The 19,943-nt window shown below is 31.2% G+C and overlaps 1 protein-coding gene and 1 long non-coding RNA gene across 2 annotated transcripts in view; one reads left to right on the top strand and one right to left on the bottom strand.

The window, feature by feature from the left end:
* The window catches only part of LOC118193606 (agrin-like), a 217,236-nt gene that overhangs the window by 18,097 nt on the left and 179,196 nt on the right, over nucleotides 1-19,943 (bottom strand). The window contains exons 23-26 of the mRNA XM_085810646.1: nucleotides 17,647-17,893; nucleotides 15,021-15,132; nucleotides 12,197-12,500; nucleotides 4,102-4,183 (exon numbers count right to left, since the gene is read on the bottom strand). Of these exons, the coding sequence (XP_085666772.1) occupies nucleotides 4,102-4,183; nucleotides 12,197-12,500; nucleotides 15,021-15,132; nucleotides 17,647-17,893 (745 nt within the window). The remainder of the gene's footprint in view (nucleotides 1-4,101; nucleotides 4,184-12,196; nucleotides 12,501-15,020; nucleotides 15,133-17,646; nucleotides 17,894-19,943) is intronic.
* LOC146998436 (uncharacterized) overlaps nucleotides 1-19,943 on the top strand; it is a 130,912-nt gene that overhangs the window by 105,669 nt on the left and 5,300 nt on the right. The window lies entirely within an intron of this gene.

The raw sequence follows: 19,943 nt of genomic DNA, 5'->3' as shown, positions 1-19,943 counted from the left end.
GAATTCGAAAAGTCCTTTCATTGTCCCTTTAAAATTGAGCGAGGGAGATGTAGAAGCTATTTGGAGCTGGTCGAAGAGGTGGCGCCATCTGTTGACTAAAAGAGCGGTGCTGCAGTGAGAAACAATCCAAGTAAAACCAGTGCTGATGTCACGTGAGGCAAGGCAACCGAATCAGGAGCAGGATTGTAATGCTAAGAACTCGGACATGGGAGAAGTGTTGCATCTGTCCATAGTCAGCCATCTTAAAAAGGCATAAAACTCGAAGTTTGCAACTTTATGCCGATTTGGTATAAGAGTAGCTCAATCACTGCGAAAGCACGAAACTTATTGAGTGGGAAAGCTGTAGACACATCCACGCAGGCTTAATTTAGCTTCTCTGATTAGCTATGGCTTAAATCCTGTCTCGCAGGTGTTAACGCAACTCCCACATTTTATGTCTTATGACTATAACACTATGGCATTTATACCACACTACCTGGTGGGTGGGCGGAATGATACTGTTCTCCTCCCTTTATTCTGATGACATTTCTTGCACCTCAGACCGGGCAGATTTCACTGAAGCACAGACAACAACATCATCACTTGCACTAACAAACTCCTCAATACTAAAATTCACAACATCTTAATTAAAAATTATACAAAATTTAACATCAGTCGCGATAGATAACTTTTAAAAAATAAAATAAATAAATAAATAAATTTAAAATTAAAAAAAAAACTCATCTAAAGACAGAATTTCATTTGTTGGTTGAAGGCTGTGTTTTAAAGAATGCAGCTTATTCTATGAGGTTTTCAATTAAACGTGATAGAATATTTATGAACAAAGCCCTAGTAAAGAAAACTTTTAAAGTTAAAAAACTTTTAAGTAAAAAAAAAAAAAAAAAAAAAAAAAACTTTTAAAGTTCATGTTAAACGGAAACATCTAATGACGCAACGCACTAAAAAATTCGTAATTCGTGATAGCCGATAAAATTTCGTATAAATTCATGTACATTGCTTCCGGAAGTTCGCTTAAGCGAATTCGTGTTAAGGAGATTTACTCTATTAGCGTTTTCGCAAAATTTCACAAGCGAAAATTTAATGGGGTCAAAAAATTAACACAATGGGCTCACTCTCGCCATTTTAAGTGGTTTTTATGTGCAACTGTGTTATAAAAGATTTGATGCATTCCAATGATACTAACTCAGATATACTGAAGTAAAGGGCACAGTTTATTTCACTTAATTGTTAAAATGTTAGCTTAAAAAGTGATCTGAATTCGTTAAAGCATTGTGGGAAAAAAATTATTTCCAGCTATTTCATGTATATTTTACTTAGGCTCTAATTAATATTATTTCCCTTAATTAACCTGGCAAACTTAATGTTACGGATATTTACTGAAAAGCTGCAGTCTAAACTTTCCATAGTAAAATCAACTAGTTAATACAGAAGCTGAAGAAAGCGAAAATTTTTGAATGGCTGACAGTGTTTTTGTTGACCAGTTAGCTCTATTTTTCTTATTTCTAATTATACTAGATCCTCCTCTCTATGTCTTTCATTTAATCGTAATGATCCCGAAGCTTTCCCGGAAGAATGGATAAAGAGGACAGAATGATTCAACTAATTTATAGCATTTGTATTGATAACCTATTCCCTTCAAAACATTTTGACTTAAAGACAAGGTTCAATGAATCATACTAACTGAATATGCAGGCGTTGATTAGCATGTTTGCTAATCAACGCCTGCATAGAGATTATCATAAATCGTTTGTAATATCAGTAGGATCTCCCTTGAAACGAAGATTCACAGCTCTAGCTCAAAAGATTACATTTTAGATAACAGTCTGGAAAATATTACCTTCAAAAGAATGTCTTTAAACAATATAATATCACATTCTAAGAACTGCAAGCACAGTATGTTAATCCAGTAGGAGAAGTAAGATTATTTTAGCCTTTTGTATCCGTATAAACAGGATGTTAGCACATCTCAGGATGCAAGATGAGCCTTGCACCGGCCGTAACTAAATATGCAGTAAGCTTCTCTGGTAAGCAAGTCTCTATGGCCTTATGCAGCACAATGCTTTTGCATTTAAATCAGTGCTTGAGAGATATCATAAATCGTTTGTAATATTTCAAGCCCAATAATAAGTCCTTCTATTTTGACATCATAAGACAGCGAATACTGAAGAGAAGGAAATAATGAAATATCAAGCAAAGTCTGATAGTTTTGAAGGCATATATTCAAGGTATTACAAACACGAGAAAAGAAACAGAAAAAGAAAACTTTAACACAATTTTAGATGTAGATTAACAATTAGAGATAAAATCAAGATATTAGTACGAGACGAAAACGGAAGGCTTGCAAGTCTTTAATATTTACACATTTAAATTTATGTTAATAAACCGTATATCTTATTTCGACTGGAATCCAGAATCCACCTTCCGCTATGACATGTGTTTTAAAATTAAAAAACGAAAAAGAGAAGAAAAAAAAAGAAAGAAGAAGAGGCGAGGTACAACAGTAAGAAAATTCAAAATCTAAAAAGCAGTTTTTATTATGTGTTTCATTATTTCTCTACGTTATACATGAAAAACACAAATCAGTCGTTTCAAAACTTATATGTGATCAAGGATTTTGTAAATGATCAAGTATATTTTCTATCAAGGCTAAAATAAGATTATGCGTACAGTAATTAAATGGTCATGTACAGGGAAAATATTTTTTAACTAAAAAATATGTTCATAATTTTACACATAATTAATATCATATTAATTACATAATTATTGCGAAATAATAGTTAAACAATAATGGCATCTACGTAATTATTGTCACAATTGTGACAATTTTACACATGATTATTATTCATAATTAACTCACATTAATACACATAATCCTCACAATTTTTAGTATGACAACATTTTAATATGAATATTCGTTGATCTGCAAATCTTGAAATTCTTTTTAACGATATTATTATTGCCAGTCCTTTTCAAAAAGAATATCAGATGCTTGGTTAGGAAAGAATTCAAAGAAAAGTTGCAAGAGGAAAAGGATAATAGAGCTATTCAATCACAGTGCGAATTAAAGTTACACATGTGCAGGAACAAAATGTCGTCGCCAACTGGCGATTTCTCGCCAAATTTGGGGACAAAAATTAGTCGCCAAAAACATCGCCAGCTTGTTGGTATCTCATAAATTGTGCAAGATAGCAATTTACTACAATGTTAAATGGACTTGCTCTTGTAACTTTATTTTTCCGGTGAAGTTTCGTTCTCATAAAGCATTTTACAAGATATACTACAATTTTAAATACAATTTTATTAAAATTATTTATGTATACACATGATTCGTAACAATAACTAGTGCTTGACTTGTTAGGAATACACATATCCAAACTAAAACTAAACTCAGTGGCCCAATAGCCCTAGACCGGGGCCTGCAGTGCCAAAAATCTGCTTTCTTGACCGTGGGGTGCGTGAGCATATATGCCCTGAATAAGTGGCCAGCTTGTCGCAGGATCCTCAGTGTTTTGTACCCAAGCGAACTGGGTACACATTTTATCGACCGGGGATCGAGCCCTGAACCTGTGGTGCTGCTGCGCGATACGCTAGTCACTGCGCAACCGGTCATCATATATATATATATATACCCAGATTTCCTTTATACGAAGAAAAAAATGCTGAACAATCGACTGACGCGAAGCATAACTGAATGTGCATCTAATGCAAAAGCCATAACTTCCACCTATAATATTGTACATTGAATAGTATAGGAAATGCTGAATATTTTCTTTTAAGATGTAGTTTCAAATACTGAAAATTATTATTATATTCTGATCAATGTTTTTGCCCTTACTAAAAAAGGTATTCAAACATTTTGTTATGTTACATGTATAACTAAAGTTAATAACATTAATTAAACCTTCCACTGATATCATATTATTGAATTAAAATACTATCAATTGTCTTATAAAAACATTCGTGTGTAGTTTTTACACACTTAGAATTTGGAATTTATGAAAATATTATAACAAAATAATTTAGTTACATAAATATATCAAAGTATAATGAATTCGATACATAAATCAAAATTTTCATATTCTACAATAAAATGTTACATACCCTTTTGTGTTTTTATAAGGGAAGCTTAGATACGTGGTACCATTAAAAGACACATAGCGGTGAAAGTCCTTTTTACGAATGCCTATTTAGAAAAGAAAAGAATATTATCATTATGGTGGAGTTAAACGCCATAGTTATTCTACCTGGAAAAGAAAACATTTATTCGTCCTTGTTTCAAATCTTGTCTGTATTAGTTTGCGATATAAATTATAGGCTTCAATAACGGCACTTAAAATATTAGAATAACCGATCCAAGCATTATCATCCTCACATTTTTTTTTCAATAATCCTGAGAAGATGGTGGTACAGTAAATATTCATTGTAGAATGGTAATATTTGATAACAATACTCATTATAATAAATTAGTTTTTCATTGTTTCGTCAAATCAATTTGTAGTTTTTCGGATAACATTAGAGGATTTGAGAAAACGGAAGAAAATATTAGTTGAATGATTATTATGTGTAAGATAGGAAATGCGGTCAAGAAAGAAAGTGATATGCTTCTGACATCTTGAAGTTACTGCAAATAACTAATTCCGAAAAACATATTTTTCATCTAGCAGTTGCTGCTGTGAGAAAAATACAATAACTTATTATTTCTTGCTATCGACGTAGATATTTATTTGCCTCTCACTGTTGAAAAATATTCTGCTTCTTATATACTTTAAATCATTTAGCCATCCAGTCACCGTGGTGGTCAGCGGATGTTGTTCATAGTCCGAACGATTGGAGGTGCGATCTGAAATTAACATTTCCGCCTGTAGTGTTTCCATGATCCTACCAAGACGTAATAGTGGTTTGTGATGCTTACTGCCGTAGCGAACAGCAGGGGTTCGAATACAGAAAAATACATGGATTTTTGTAAGCGTATAGTATCCGTGCGGCAAAGAGGCACTCAAAATACCGAACCTAAACCCTCTCGAAGGGTTATTGGTAGGGAAAGAAGAGAAGACACTCGGTCTGCCCCGGAGAGTTGTCCTTCGAATTCCAGTTGGGCGGAAACTTAGCAATTAGCAAGTCCCGCAATGCCTAACAGGCCTACATAGATACACAGGTGCCAGCCTTGCTTGAGCGGCCTGTGGCTGTAATGCCTTTTTAAGATGGTAGCACTTAAATTCCGTTGCTTGAAAATTTTGAGAAGTTTGGTGATAGCCCTCGAGAGCTTTGCAATATTCAAATAAACTAAATCAAAACTTGAGACATTTGTGGGAGAGGTATGGAAAAGTATACCGCGGATTCTCTTTCCCAGAATTGTCAGGATCAAATATCGGAAGAAATTAAGCGTTATTGTACTGTCTTCTCTAGTAAAAAAAAAAAAAAAAAAAAAAAAAAGATGCACCAATGCTCCAACATATTTTTACTCTGGAGTCTGTCCATTTTTATTCAAACCCGTTTATTTTTATTTACCCCTCGTTTAAGGATTCGTGACAACAAAAATAATATTAGCAATTTGATGTCAATTTCGATGGATCTATAGCGTTTATATCTTTAGTCGAATTTCTATGAGCAGACTTTCGCCCTATTATTTAGAAAGATCAATCAGTATTACCAAAATGATCTGTGAGACAGGATACTTCTCATAATATTATTGAAACTTTTATTCGAAAAATATCTCAGAGATTTTGCAGACTTTCGATTCTTAAGACTGTTATTGAAATTAGTATTTTAAAATATTAAAGTTCCCATGTAGAAAAGAAAATCATTTGATGATGATAAAGCAATTACTTCCACGAGATAAAAATATGAAAACCCAAAAATAAGCGCAGGCAACTCGTTATAATGATGAAGATAATAAAATATAACAATTATTCTCCAATTTTACCATTTTATCGTAACATCAGGTTGTAAAATTGATCATTTAGAGAATAAAAGCATTGAGACGAAGTTTATAAATTTATTGTTAATACGAGGAAGAAACACTTATAACTTAAATATTAACATTGTTCAAAACAGAAACACTTATAACTTAAATATTAACATTGTTCAAAACAGAAACACTTATAACTTAAATATTAACATTGTTCAAAACAATCTTAAATAACTAATGATTAAACAAAAATTAAAATATGCAACTTTTATGTTTAAAACCCGAAATTTTAATTATTAATAAAACTGTGGACAAAAGAAATTAAACAACTAATTATTATAAAGAATTGAATATTGCATTACAAATTTTTACCACTGAAACACAAAAATAAGCATAACACATTTCATTAATTCAAACTAGACAGAATAAAATTTTAATAGGTAATAATAATAAATAATAATAGTAATAGGTAAATTAAGAATCAAAATTAAACAATCAAGTTCACTCACATTCTGCTGTCTTTTCATGTCAAAAACAGTTCTGAAATTAAATACTTTAATATTCGTTCCTCAAATAGGGTCTGTTAAATCAGACTGAAATTTGGGATGAATCAACTGAGCATTTTTTAAATTAATTCTTGTTGTAAAAACATAGTAATAGCACTTTAAATATAGTCTTAAAGATGTTGATTTTATGTCAAGATATTGTTTGATACTTTCCAGCACGCAAACTTAATTTTATCTCCCCTTTTACTAAACAAATTAAGTTACGGATAAAAAGTTGAAAAACTAAATTACGTCCAAGAGATAAGAGAAAAATTAAACTCCATTCACCTAAGATTATTATTTATTAAACATTTTCCATTCTATAACTTTTAATCTTAATTATCTGTGAAATCTGTGAACTTATTGAAATAGTACTCTGATATCTAGGTGGTTAAGTGATACTTTTACTCTTTTATTTTCTATTTCCATTATCGTTTCAATTCGTGGAAGAATTATTACTCATAAAAAACTTACAAGTAGATAAAATAGAGCACAGAACTGAATGCAAAGTTTTATCACTTATTTAATAGTCTTGAATTAAAGAAACTACTAAAGTCGTAATTTGATTACTGAATAAAATGTAAGAATACGTTACGATCAAATAGCTTGCATATAAATCTGGAAATTATCAGCGACAATTCATATGCGAACCAGTAATATCTTTACAAAATTTATGGAAGCTTATAAATTTAACTTATGATTGCCAATATTGCAAATAAAGCCAGAAATATCTACTTCTGTATCTTACCCTAAAGAATGGAAAGATGCTAACATATCTGCTACAGCATGAAACCTAATGAAATGTAAAATTGCATTTTTTTTCTTTCCATAATTACCTCATGTGCATAAGATGTTAGTATAAAATTAAAATGTTTAGATTTATGTTTATATAAAAATAAATACTCGCATATATTGTCTCTTAACAATTTATTCTCTTTGCTATATTTGCTTTTTAATTCCCCATTCTGGTGAGAGATGAGCATTTTTTATTCATAAGTGAACTCACTTTTACTATAACTTATAATGCTATTGCCTGTACATCTTTTTAATTTGCATATATGTAATGATTTAGAAGTTGTGATCTGGAGATGCATAAACCAATAGTTATATTAAAGGATGTGCCAATATAGTTAAAATGGAGTGTTCCAATACTGGCATTAATGTTACTGGACTTATTTTTGTGTAAACAGGTATTCCTTTTTACTCATCCTTACAATAGCTTATTTCATTTGCAACAGAGATCCCAAAAGATAAGCGATAATGGGATGCAAATGAAGTAAACATTTATGATCGGAAAATGTAATAAATAGGTAAAACATTCGAAAACATAAACAGTAAGGTAAAAGTAGAATTAAACCAATAAGAATGAGCGCTGGAATTAACAGTCGCGAAAAAAAAAATGAAGTTAAATATAATAACTCGGAAATACCGTCGAATTTATACATTATAAGTTGAACTGAATGAAAGTAAATACAAATTTTGCAAAATAAATTTTTAAAAAAATTATTGTTAATATATAGGATAGGATTAATGATCGCAGCCTTTAATGCCTCAGCTTTCGTTTGGTAGTTCTTCTTCTTCTTAGTTCCCACCTACTTCTTTTATTAACAGCTGCGGAGTATGTAACACTATGAGCGTTTGGCCTGAAGCATATTTATGCTTTCTGGCACAGAACCAGGTGCCTTTTAAAACTCATGAGTAAATGATTTTCATTTTTCATTAAACACATAAGGCTGCAACAATCAGCTAATAATTTTTGTATGTTGGTTTATGTGTTAATTTTATAATGACAGAAGAAAAAGATTTATCCTAAAAGCTTTCATCCTTAAAAGCAGATCATTCTACTTAAAAACAAAATTTTGAGAAGTAAACGGCTCATATAATTTACCTACACTATTTTTGTACTAATATTTATTCCTCTGATACGCTTATTTTTAGAAAATATTCAGAGCTTTTCGAAAAACATTAAACAAATTAAAAATGTATAATGTCTTTTCTTCAGCTGCATTTGACAAGAATAAAAATTTTCCATTAAAACTATAAACACCGTCTAGACTTTGAGGAAGTGAAGAAAGAAAAATATTTCAAAAGCCTGTTATTAAAATAACTATAGATTTAATTTAAGAAAGAATGTTTTATTTTTAAGGAGGAAAAGTGTAATTTCGAGCATTAAACTGATGATAAAAAACAGAGTAAAAGTTTGCTTTTTATGTGTCGTTGAGTTTGTATTTGTGTATATCTGGTACGTTTTATTTCAATTATACACATTTACAACACCGAAAATAAATATAGCAAGTGAAATCTTTACATACAGTTCAAAATATACTTAAATATGTAAAACATATATCGAAATCGTTAATTCACGGAGAAAAAATGTATGGTTTAGAATCATTTTTCTCATGCTTATCAAATTTCGCTGATATGTACGAAGAAATTCTAGAAATTTTAGTAGAAGTTTTTTAAGTTTGGAAAATAAAGGAAATTAATATGCCTTACTATGACAGAAATATGGTTGTACATGGTTTCCTAGAAAATGATGCAACTTTTGCAAGGTAAGCAATATTAATTATAAATATGATGTCTCAAAGCTAATGTTCTCCCAGACAATTAGCTACTGTGTTATATTATACTACGTTAACATGGTATAGTTACATGATATAGTACTGTATTGACGGTATAGTGGTTAGGTGAGCCTATTGCTGTACCGAAGGGCCTGGGTTCGAATCTCAGAAAAGCATGGATGTTTGTAAATGTATAGTGTTTTCGCAGCATGGGAGCACTCTAAATATATGGCGGCATGAAAGTCCTCTCGTGTGATTTGGTGGAAGGGGAGAAGGGTGGGAGACGCTTGAACCATCCCTCCGGGATTCTTTTCCTCAAAACTTGGGTGGAAGGTAAAAGTCCAACTTCCTTGTTTCCTTGAAGCTCTGGCAACTATTCTTCCATGAAATTCGTGGACAGGACAACAACAGTAATACAATACTGTATTGTTTGGCTTAATATTTTATTATATAACATTATATCACCTTACATTATATAATGCTTATACTGGTTTGCTTTACATGTATATAAAGTAATCCAGAAAAGTACTGTCATATACATATACAGAAAACTACTCTGGTACGTATACAGACTACTCTAGTACATCCTTTATTAAAGAAATCCCTGCTTTTTAAAGTTCATATCACATCATTTTATTCTTATGTAAGATCTATAATTTTTGTGTTTATAATCCGGTGAGAATTCTCTCTTTTGCGAAATAAAATGTGAAAAACGAATATATCGCTCATCATTTGTTTATACAAAGGTTGAAAGAAATATTCCTTTTGAAATAGCATACGAATTTAAGACAATACTGAAAATTGTTTTGAATAAGTCCTTTATTCCATTCCATTACCATATTTCAAGCGTTTCATTGCAGCTAAAGCAAAGAGCTGTCGATTTTTAAAACTGAGGTAATTAGACACAAAAACGAAGTTATCTAACACTAATTGACGAAAACGTATTAATGGATAATCTGAGTCCTTTCTTCTGTAATCCTAGTTTCCTATAGCAAAGGCTTAATAATTTATTATCACAACTATCCCCTCTAATCCTTTCAATGCAATAGTTGCTCTTCCAGTTTTGAAAGGTTATGCTATTGGAATATGAAAAAGCACACAATGACTATGTACCTAAACAAAAGAAATATTTTTGTGAGGGTTGTCACTTTACAGAAGGGAAAGACTTCGGAAACCACCCATGCTGCCAATTCGTTTGCCTGGTTTGGAACTTGGGACAATCTACCGGTATTCAACAGTCTTTAATCGCTTGGCTACTGGTGGAGGTTCCCAAAATTATGATATGGATTATTTAGTTACGTCAAAGCACACTACAGCTTCTGCCTTCGGGAAGAAGCGATTTTTGTGGCGAAATCACGAGACTAATCGATTGGCAATCGGTCCGCAGCAATTCTAGGAGGCTTAATTACAATCTACATTGCTATTTCTATTGACATGGTCAGGATATTTATCCGATTATTCTTATTTTTGGTGTCATTCTATTTTTTATGATTTCAAAATTTTATTCAGAGCTGGGGATGTTCATGCACAGTATCTTCAAAAATTTGTACCAACTTCCTCTTTGCCCTGTGCCATCTCGATCTATGAAAAATTTCGCTGGAACGTTAATAAGTTGAGGAAACAAGGCTCGTAAAGATGAGGCAACGTACATTCTTTTTTTTTATTTTGGTCCTGAGTATTGGGTGCAAAAACAATTATTTTAAACAAATCTTTGAAACATAGATAATAGTCTGACGTTCCCTTTCTCACTATGTAATCTTAGAAGTCTTGTACGAAGGCATCCTGCTCCTTAGGCAGACGCCAATCAGCGGCCGAGCGGCAAAGTCGCTGAACACTGTAGTTTCGTCCGGGGTTCGAATCCCAGCGAACGGGCTTTCTGCATGAGCGTTTTCGTGGTTTTCCCCATGTGTAACGTGTATACGAGACAATTTCTCTCAGAAAGTCCTACACGAAGGCAACCTACCCTTAGGCAGATAGCCGGCGAATGCTTTGCCATAATGAAATAAACCAAACTAAACCTTCGGCACACACCCTTCGCGTTTTCTGCCCTAATCAATTAACCAAGAAATAAAATCTTTCTCTATACAATATTCACATAAATCCTTATCAGGCCTTTTTTCGAAATCGCTGATATGAGACCTGTATTCCATATACAAAAGGTTTCAAATGATGAAAAATTTAATGTTTCGGCATACCAATTTTGTAAAAATTACGATATACTATAACTGTTCAACACGTTTAAGACAGTTTTAGAGTTATTATAGCAAATAAAATACGAAAGAAAGTTTGATTCCCGTACGACAAAAACGGATCGATCTATTATATTTTAAAGCCAGCGATTATATTTAGGGGCCATACGAAATTGAAAAACGAAATGCTTGCATTTTGTACGTATAACTTTAAATAAAATATCAGTTTATAAAAAGGTTTCTGATGTTAATAAACTAAGTGACTAGTACTTTTTTGTAGAGTGTTGTGAAAAGTATCGGTCGATAATTATTATTATTTTTTTTTTCAAAAAAGAGAATATAATAACATTTTTAACGTCAGAAAATTGTAAAAATTATTTGCGTTAAAATTCTTTCGGCGTACCAATCGGAATAAAATCATTAATTAAATAATATTACACACAAGTAAATAAACAAAAGAAAAACACCAAATGGTAATTAAAAGGAAAAATATCGCTTTCGAATTATTCCAACTTGTTTGTTAATCGACCCCTCAAGGCAAGTTAGAAATAAAATCAAGTATTCCAGATTTTGAGATTAAATAATTCAGTTCATTTTTGTCGTATGAAACTGAAACTCTTGTATTATGATGAGTATAAAGTATGTTTCATATGATGATGAGTATAAAGTATGCTTTTATAAGAGTATGTTTTATAATGAGTATAAAAGTTTCATAAATATAAGTGAACGTATAAAAAATCAGACATTGTAAATTTAAAAATGTTAAAGCAAGAATCATTGTGCCATCTGAAACATTTTTTAACTCGAAATACAGGTCCACAACAATGATTGCGAAATTGAACTCCGATATTTTTGTGAATACGGTGTATAATCAAAGATAAATTAAATACTTATCAATAACGCTTACTGTGCTTGTACCTTTAACAGAAATCTATGTTTAATGGTAAAACTTGTTATTCATATTATTAACTACTGTAATGATTATTTACTTACGCTTTTCACAACGTTCACCAATGAACTTTGCATTGCAGTGACATTTGTATAAGTTGAATTCTGGAACGCATACGCCAGCGTGAAGGCAGATACCATCAGTGCAAGGTGGACCTTTATAATTTCGAATTCCTGAAGCTCTAACTGCCTTGCTTGTTAAATGTTCCCATGGTTCTCCATTCATAACGATCCTCTGAATTGCTCCGTCAAAACCTTTCTCAATTCCGGAATCCCTGTGGACATATCTCAAATCCGGTACACCACCAATGTAAAGCGGCAGGGACAAATTCAATTCTGTGAGTGGTTGCTGTAATAATATAGCAAACATTTTAGCATTCATATGACAAATCTAACTAATAAGGAATACAACCTGATGAATGATGCAAGCAAGCTTCGGCGCTATTATGGCTTATCTAGCCCAAATGACAGACAAAGTTTAGGCGAAATTATCGTTTATGATCTTCAGAATATAAACAAAAATATATACTGAGAACTAGTATCAGAGTACAATACTATGTCATGACTCTACCGTCTTATTTATATATTTATTTTAAAAAAAAAAGAATTGTCCGTGTCAAGAAAGCTGTTTACGAATTTCAAAAGATATTTAGTTGTCTAAAGCTTATATTTATCATTAAAGAACAAATGGCAATTTTCATTTTGAAAGTGACGTGGCAGTTAAAACGAGTTTTAAATCTTTAAAAAATTCCTTTCATCTTCCTTCAACTCTTATTATTTTATTATTCATCAACTCTTATTATTTTTGAAGTTGATAAAATATATGTTTATCAAATTAGAAAATAAAATAGGTTTTTCTTTGAGTGACATCTTCGTGTTTCATAAATTTCTTTACACAAATTTTTATGGCTTGATTATATTTTCTGCAATTTATTTGCGGTTATGTTTTGAAGAGGCGTCATAAGTTGCGTTTTCGATAAATTGGCAACTTGTTATTCTTTATTAAGACATTCGCCTATTTAATATTATTTTATTATTTTAGTCTTTATATTAAACATTATCTAAGTAACAAAATTCGCTCTTTCTCTCAGCATTTTAAAATTAATTTATATAAGTAGAAAACTTACATAAAGTACAGATGTTTTTTTTTTTTTTTTTTTTTTTTTTTTCAATTCTAAGAAAGGAAAAATCTTTTATGCGTTTTCTTCTATTTACACGACATCATTACTTAAAATTTATATGTAAAAGTTATATACTTCTGTTATCGTAATCCACTTACAAACAAATTTTTAATTTTGCTAAAAATATAACTTCAAAATAAGTGATAATGTCAAAAACTCTGGATAAAATTCTCAAAAAAAAAAGTCTGTAATTTTGCCGTTTAGGGTAAAAATTTTATATAGATATAAATTTATATTTTACTTGCAAGCTTTACATGTGATTCAATTGTTTTCTTTATATCACTTAAAGCACAACGTTTCCTTACGTTCTTCTTTGAAAATGTCAATGAAAATATGAAAAAAAAATCTGATGTGTACACCACATCAGATTTTATTTCACACCTTGTACGGAATATTAAATTATGTGCAATTTTTCTTGCATTTCATTTAAACTTATTGGATTGAATTAAATCTACTTCGCCGACAGCGCATAAACCACAATAGAATAAATGCATTCTTTAAAATTCACTCTAGTATTTGTTTACCATAGCGACACTCTGGCGCTAGATTCACTTAACAGTATTATAATTCGTTCATATTATAACTCATAATGCACAAATTGTACATCATTTAAAGAATAGAATTATCTAATAGTTGCCACATGTTCTATTCAAATACTATAATAAAGCTAGAACGATGTATTAAAGAAATTAAGCAAATAAAGCAAAAAAGAAAGAGTTTTTCACAGACGATTGAGTATTTATCATTCAATTAATTCAGTTCTCACTTCGCGATAAGGCAAAAATACATAAAAACTCAAAATATCTATATTAAAAATTACGAAGTAAATTTTAAAACCTTATTTTCTCGAAAAAATTCCAGAAAGGATTAAGTATGATTTAATTGCCAATAATAAATGAAGGCGTTATCTTTATTGTTGCGAAGCTAAGTTTCTCTAGATTGGCAACAAATCCACTAGTCTGCTGTTTCAAATGTAAACAATCAATGGTCGCCATCAAACAAAAGGCTTAGCGGCACTTAAACAACTTTAAAACTGTTGATAATTTTAAAAATATTGCAGACAGATTTACTAAAGACATAAAAACCTTATCCGGAGGATAAAAACAACATAATTCAATCATTTTTAAAGCACGAAATGTACAATTTACAAACATATACGAGTAAAGAAACTGAGCTCACTGAGCCGGGTAACAGAGTGGATATATATATATTAATATATTTATATACGCTTGGTGCGGCCGATTGCAACCAAAATCCGAGGTACACATCTACATATTATAGCAGACCTACATACAAAATTTCAACGTTCTGAGGCTACTCGTTTTGGAGTCATGCGAGATACGTACGTACGAACAGACGCCATGAAAAATTCTCTTCAGAATTAATTTTAAAGCAGTTTTATAATTTTTTTGGAGGAAACGAGTCTTTTATTCTGTCCTTAGGTACAGATATCACGCAAAAACATCGTTAAATTGCATTCGATAGCGGTCAAAATGGATATTTTCGTTGAAATACGCTGCCTGAAACTTTTCGCGATTACAATACTTCCTTTTTACTTCGTACAAGGAAGTAAAAACTTGTTTTTTATATTGCTTAAATTTTATTGAATTGTAATCTCCGAAGCTAACTGATAGATTCATTTATTATCAATTTAAGATTTGGGTTTCTAGTTATGGATTTTGACTTACCTTAGATTTGCCTGTTACTGTTGTATCGTTATCTATTTTAAGAGTACCTTGTCTTCCATATCTGCTGATTTTAATAGAATGCCATTCGTTCAATGAAACTGGCTTTCGTGATCTGTAATAAAATTCAATATAAATCAATAGGAAGAAAAGGAATTGCCTTATGCTATTTGACCGTTTCAGAGGAAATATGGTTGAGTGTCCTTATGTGGCTAACAAGATAAGAGCTCTGCAGATGAAGCATATTTTATTAGTAAACCAGTCTAGGTTTTCCCAAGATAACAGCTTTAGTATGCTTCAAGAAGATAGTTTATAAAATTTTAATATTGAATATTCTGATTAAAAATAAAAGCCTGATTTTTTCTCCATCAAAATTGCACATTGTGAATAAAAGTTGGTTTGGAAAAATATATATTGATCCATATTTTTAAAGTTTTGTGAGAAAGTTCTTACCTAAAATAACTTTTTAAAGAGTTAATAAAGCGAAATAAATGTCATCTTTAAGAACATGCTTAATTTGGTTTGATCAATGGGTTAGTGACCGCATGTGAACTTGTCAACTAGATAGGAAGGTGTATATGATCTGCGTGACAACAAAATAAAACCGGCAGTTGTTAATGGCAAAGGAAATAATTTAGGCATAAATGAGAGCCATGTATTTGAACATCACGTTAGTATAAGGAATCAACTATCGTATATTCCGCCTATAACGCGCACTTTTAATTCAAAATTTGAGATCGAAATTGACGGGTGCACGCTACATGTCGTATATAAAAATGATAGATTTAAAAATAAGGAAAAGATGACCATGCAAAAATTATATTTCTACATGTACCTAAATGCTGTTTCATTTAAAAGAAATGACATTCCTTAAGAACTTAAAAAATGTCGTTATCTGATCACATGAAAAGTTCGTCACATTCGTCTTCCGTTATATCTTCAAGCATATCACCGAATTTTATTTTTTTCATCTTCACCATCAATTTAAAGCGATAGTGAAGATATTATCACTATATCCTTTAAAGTCGTTGATTCTTAAATAAGTAATCATCTACCGTTCCCTCTAAATTGTTAGCTATACATTTTTTGAATGACATTTGGATTATATTGAGTTTAATTTCATTCCAAGCTTTTATTATTGACTCATGTACTATTTCTAGACTGGCCTGACGCGTTTGGCCTCCTTTTCCTTCCTTGTTCATTCCTTGCCTTCGATGTTCACTTCAAAATCACAGCTTTCTTAAAACATTAGAATAATATTCTTGTGCACACCTGCATTGAATACAATTCACTCTCTTTGAAGAATTATTTATCCCTAAGGCATTTTGCCAACACACACATATATATTATTCCCCTTGTCGCTTTGTCAATTCAGTATATCATTGTTCGAAAGCCTCAGAAAAATCTTCGAATGAATGACGTCTGAAGATAAAAGCATCGCACATGTATTTTTCAGGTTTCTTCGTAAAGAAAAAGGTCTCGTTGTACGTCAAATGTACCTAAAAATTTAAAACTGTAGTTTGAAATTAGAGATGCCCGTTACACACCGGTGCGAGGAAATACGCCGGAATATAGATTTTGTTTATAACTGTGAAAGGTGTGAACAGAGTTCTCTTTTTACGCATTACAATACCATCTCAAACAGAATGCTACAGAAACAATGTTCATTTGAGAGAATACATGCAAATATTGAGGGGGGGGGAAAAGTTAGATTGCCCAGGTTAATAACAGATGTGCAAATCAAACTTATGCAGCGATCGTAACTATCTTAATTTCATCTATCTTATCATTATGAATCGCATCATGAAATAGTTATTAGATGTAATAATTGGTTAGTAAATAGTTAATATGACAGTTCTATATTTAATAGAAACTATTGCGTTATGAAAACGAGCTAAACAGTACTCTCTCTATCTTGGTATGAAATTGATTCACAGACTAGTCAGGTTTAACTTGAGCAGAAATTTTTGAACACTTTAACAATTATGCATGGTAATTTAATTTATTTATTAAGCTTTAGATTATTAATCAACAGATCATATTTTAATCTGCTTGCTAGATTTAAAATTACTAAAGTTCAAGTGTGTTACAATTTTAAGTGAGAAAATGAGACTGGTAATATTTATTTTGTTGTTTACTGGATTATAACAAAGTTCACGAGAGCTAAGATGAAGCACACATTCTTGGAGAGTTATTGCGTTTAAATTATAGCCATTGTAAGCTAAATTAAACTCATTTGATCAAATAAATTTAATAAAAGGAACTAAATTTTCTTTGATAGTTTTCTCCTGAATAAAAGTATTCTGCCTAAACAAGGTCTATGTAATTGTACTATTTTTACTTCAAATTTTGAGCTTTGTTTCAGATAGGAAAAAGCAGAAAGAATTCTTTTAAATTTAAGCTTTAAAAATATAACTGCATAGCTTCAGAGAGCCTTTAAAATATTAAATATGTCACTCCACCAAGATATCCCAAGTTACGAAACTCTGCTTCAAGTGTGAAGCAAAATGCCAGAAATCGCAAACATGAATTCATGAGTTACGTTCTTCTTTCAGGCAATTTTTACTTTATCTATAACCTAAATCTATCACACGTGGAGAAAAGATAATATGAACACTGAAATAATTACGTAATATTTGCAGATCCGCTTCCAAGATTAAAAAGGAAATGAACAAATCCATTCTTCAAATTGAGAGAGACAAAATCTCCTTTTTTGTTCAATAGCTGACCATCGTACAAAAGCACACCATCAGCTGTGCGAGGCAAAAACCAAATCTCCATCGAAAATGCTTGTTTGACACTGTGCAAGGTAGGTAACTCCAAGTAAGAACGCCCTGTGAAATCGGGTATAAGAAGATCTTTTGCCTCCTTCTTAGCTGCAATGCAATAAAAGTAGGTGTTAGTTTTTGCCCTTTTTATAGATAAAAAATATATGTAATATAAAAAAAAATTGTTCATCAACATTCTCAATTTTGAAAGTTATATAACATCTCACAAAAAATAAAGAAATTTCAGTTTGATTACAAAAAAGCATCTAAAATGGAATTTTTTGGCCTACGTAAAAATATCAGTTAATTAGGAAATAAATGACGATATATCAAGCTGAAGAAACACAAAAAATATTGCAATACGTTTAATTAAAATTCACTAATGATAAGATAAGCTTTATACACTTTGTTATTCAAATGCGGAAAGCCTCTGGCCAGAAGTTTTTCAAATGAGACAAAAAGAAGACATACAAGCAAAAACGAGATGCAATATAATATGAATGAAAATTATCAAAAGCACTAAATTTGTTTAAAAATATTGAAAGGTTAATTAAGCGGACTTCTCGTTTAACAGATTTTATTCCCTGGTACACATACTTCGTAGTGAAAGGAAAACAGCATCAAGAGGAATAATCTGAATAACTCCTTAAAAACTCTCTAACTTTTCTATAAAAGGATTTTATGTGTTTTACCATCGACCGACAAAACAACCGGCTTAATAAAATTTCTGTAAGTGTTGATATGTGTAGATAGCATACAAGTCCATATTTTCCCCCTTTAAATTAAACACAATTTGCAAATTCACAACGTACACAAAATTAAGTAAAAATGTAATCTTTTTGTACAGACATTAGGATATTTCGAAGCAGAAGACATGAAAAATGAGCAATACCCTCAAACCACAGACCTCTGGAATACGCGCCAAGTGTGCTGACCACTACACCAAGAAGGCATGCTAAGAAGACGGGCGAAATGCCTTATATACTCCCCCCTTTTAAATGACAACTGGGGATTAGGGAACCCAATCGCCAATTTTTGGTGGTGAAGAATCATCATCCACCACCTTTTTCAATTCGGACGCCACTGTAGAGTAACAAAATAAAAGTAACAGTCAGAAAACTAAAGTAAAACAACACAAAGGATAACAACATCATTAGTTTCACAAGTTCAACTTCCCTTGCATAAAATAATGTTTACTTTCATACAATAATATGACATTACTTTCCATTCACATCTTCTCTCTTTTTAAAGTTAAACGTGATTAGTGCAGAAGCATTTGGGGAATGGGCATTTTAAAAACTTATCGAGGGGGAAAATGAACCATTTGATTATAAAAATGTAGCATTTTTGAAAACTTCAATTTAGTCGCTAATTTATTCGGGGGGGATTTTTGCTAAACAAATGTTATGATTTTGTTTAAATCTACTGATAATGAATTAAGACGTTAAGCATTTCTTTTCATCTGACTGAGTTTAGAGCAATAATATCTTAAAAATCTTTATTTTTGAAAAACTTTACATATATAATGCAAAGTAATTTCTTAAGGAAAATACATGCAACGTAATTTCATACAAAATAATTTCTTGACGATTTAACAAAATAATTTTTTCATATAAAGTAATTTCATAACGAAAACATTGCTGCTCTAAATTTACCATATATGAATGTATAAAGTGAAGACGATTCAATTTCCGATGAAAGAAATCCATGAAAAAGCATACAAATTCTTAGCATCAAACCTCCTGCTAGGCTAATCGTTTTCGTGCCTCAGCAATTAATAGAAACCCAGTCCTTTTCGAAGGACAGCCTAATCAAAATTATGAATCTTTAATTAAAATTAAGTGTTAAATTAAATACCAAATCAAATCTGCATTAATTTACTCAATTTTTATGATACTGTTTTTTTCTCTCTGAAATACATATACTAAATTTTTGTCTCATTAGGCTATTCTAAGTAGTATTTAGAATAACGATAACCAAAATTTCGATCATCAGTTACCAGTAGATAATCGAAAGGGTTTGGGGTAGCTTAAATAGAAATATTTTCGTTTAAGCTAGTATTAAAAAGCTGTATATACATGGTTATATAATCATAACTGCGAGTCACATGATTAATAACACTCTAGCAATAAACAGTTACTTTAATTTTTAAATATGC

This window comes from Stegodyphus dumicola, chromosome 2 (assembly GCF_044657685.1).
Source record: "Stegodyphus dumicola isolate Sdum_Otavi_A_Nest chromosome 2, ASM4465768v1".
Classification (NCBI taxonomy): domain Eukaryota; kingdom Metazoa; phylum Arthropoda; class Arachnida; order Araneae; family Eresidae; genus Stegodyphus; species Stegodyphus dumicola.
Note: the sequence above shows the minus strand (reverse complement) of the source record. Positions and strands in the feature narration are given on the sequence as shown.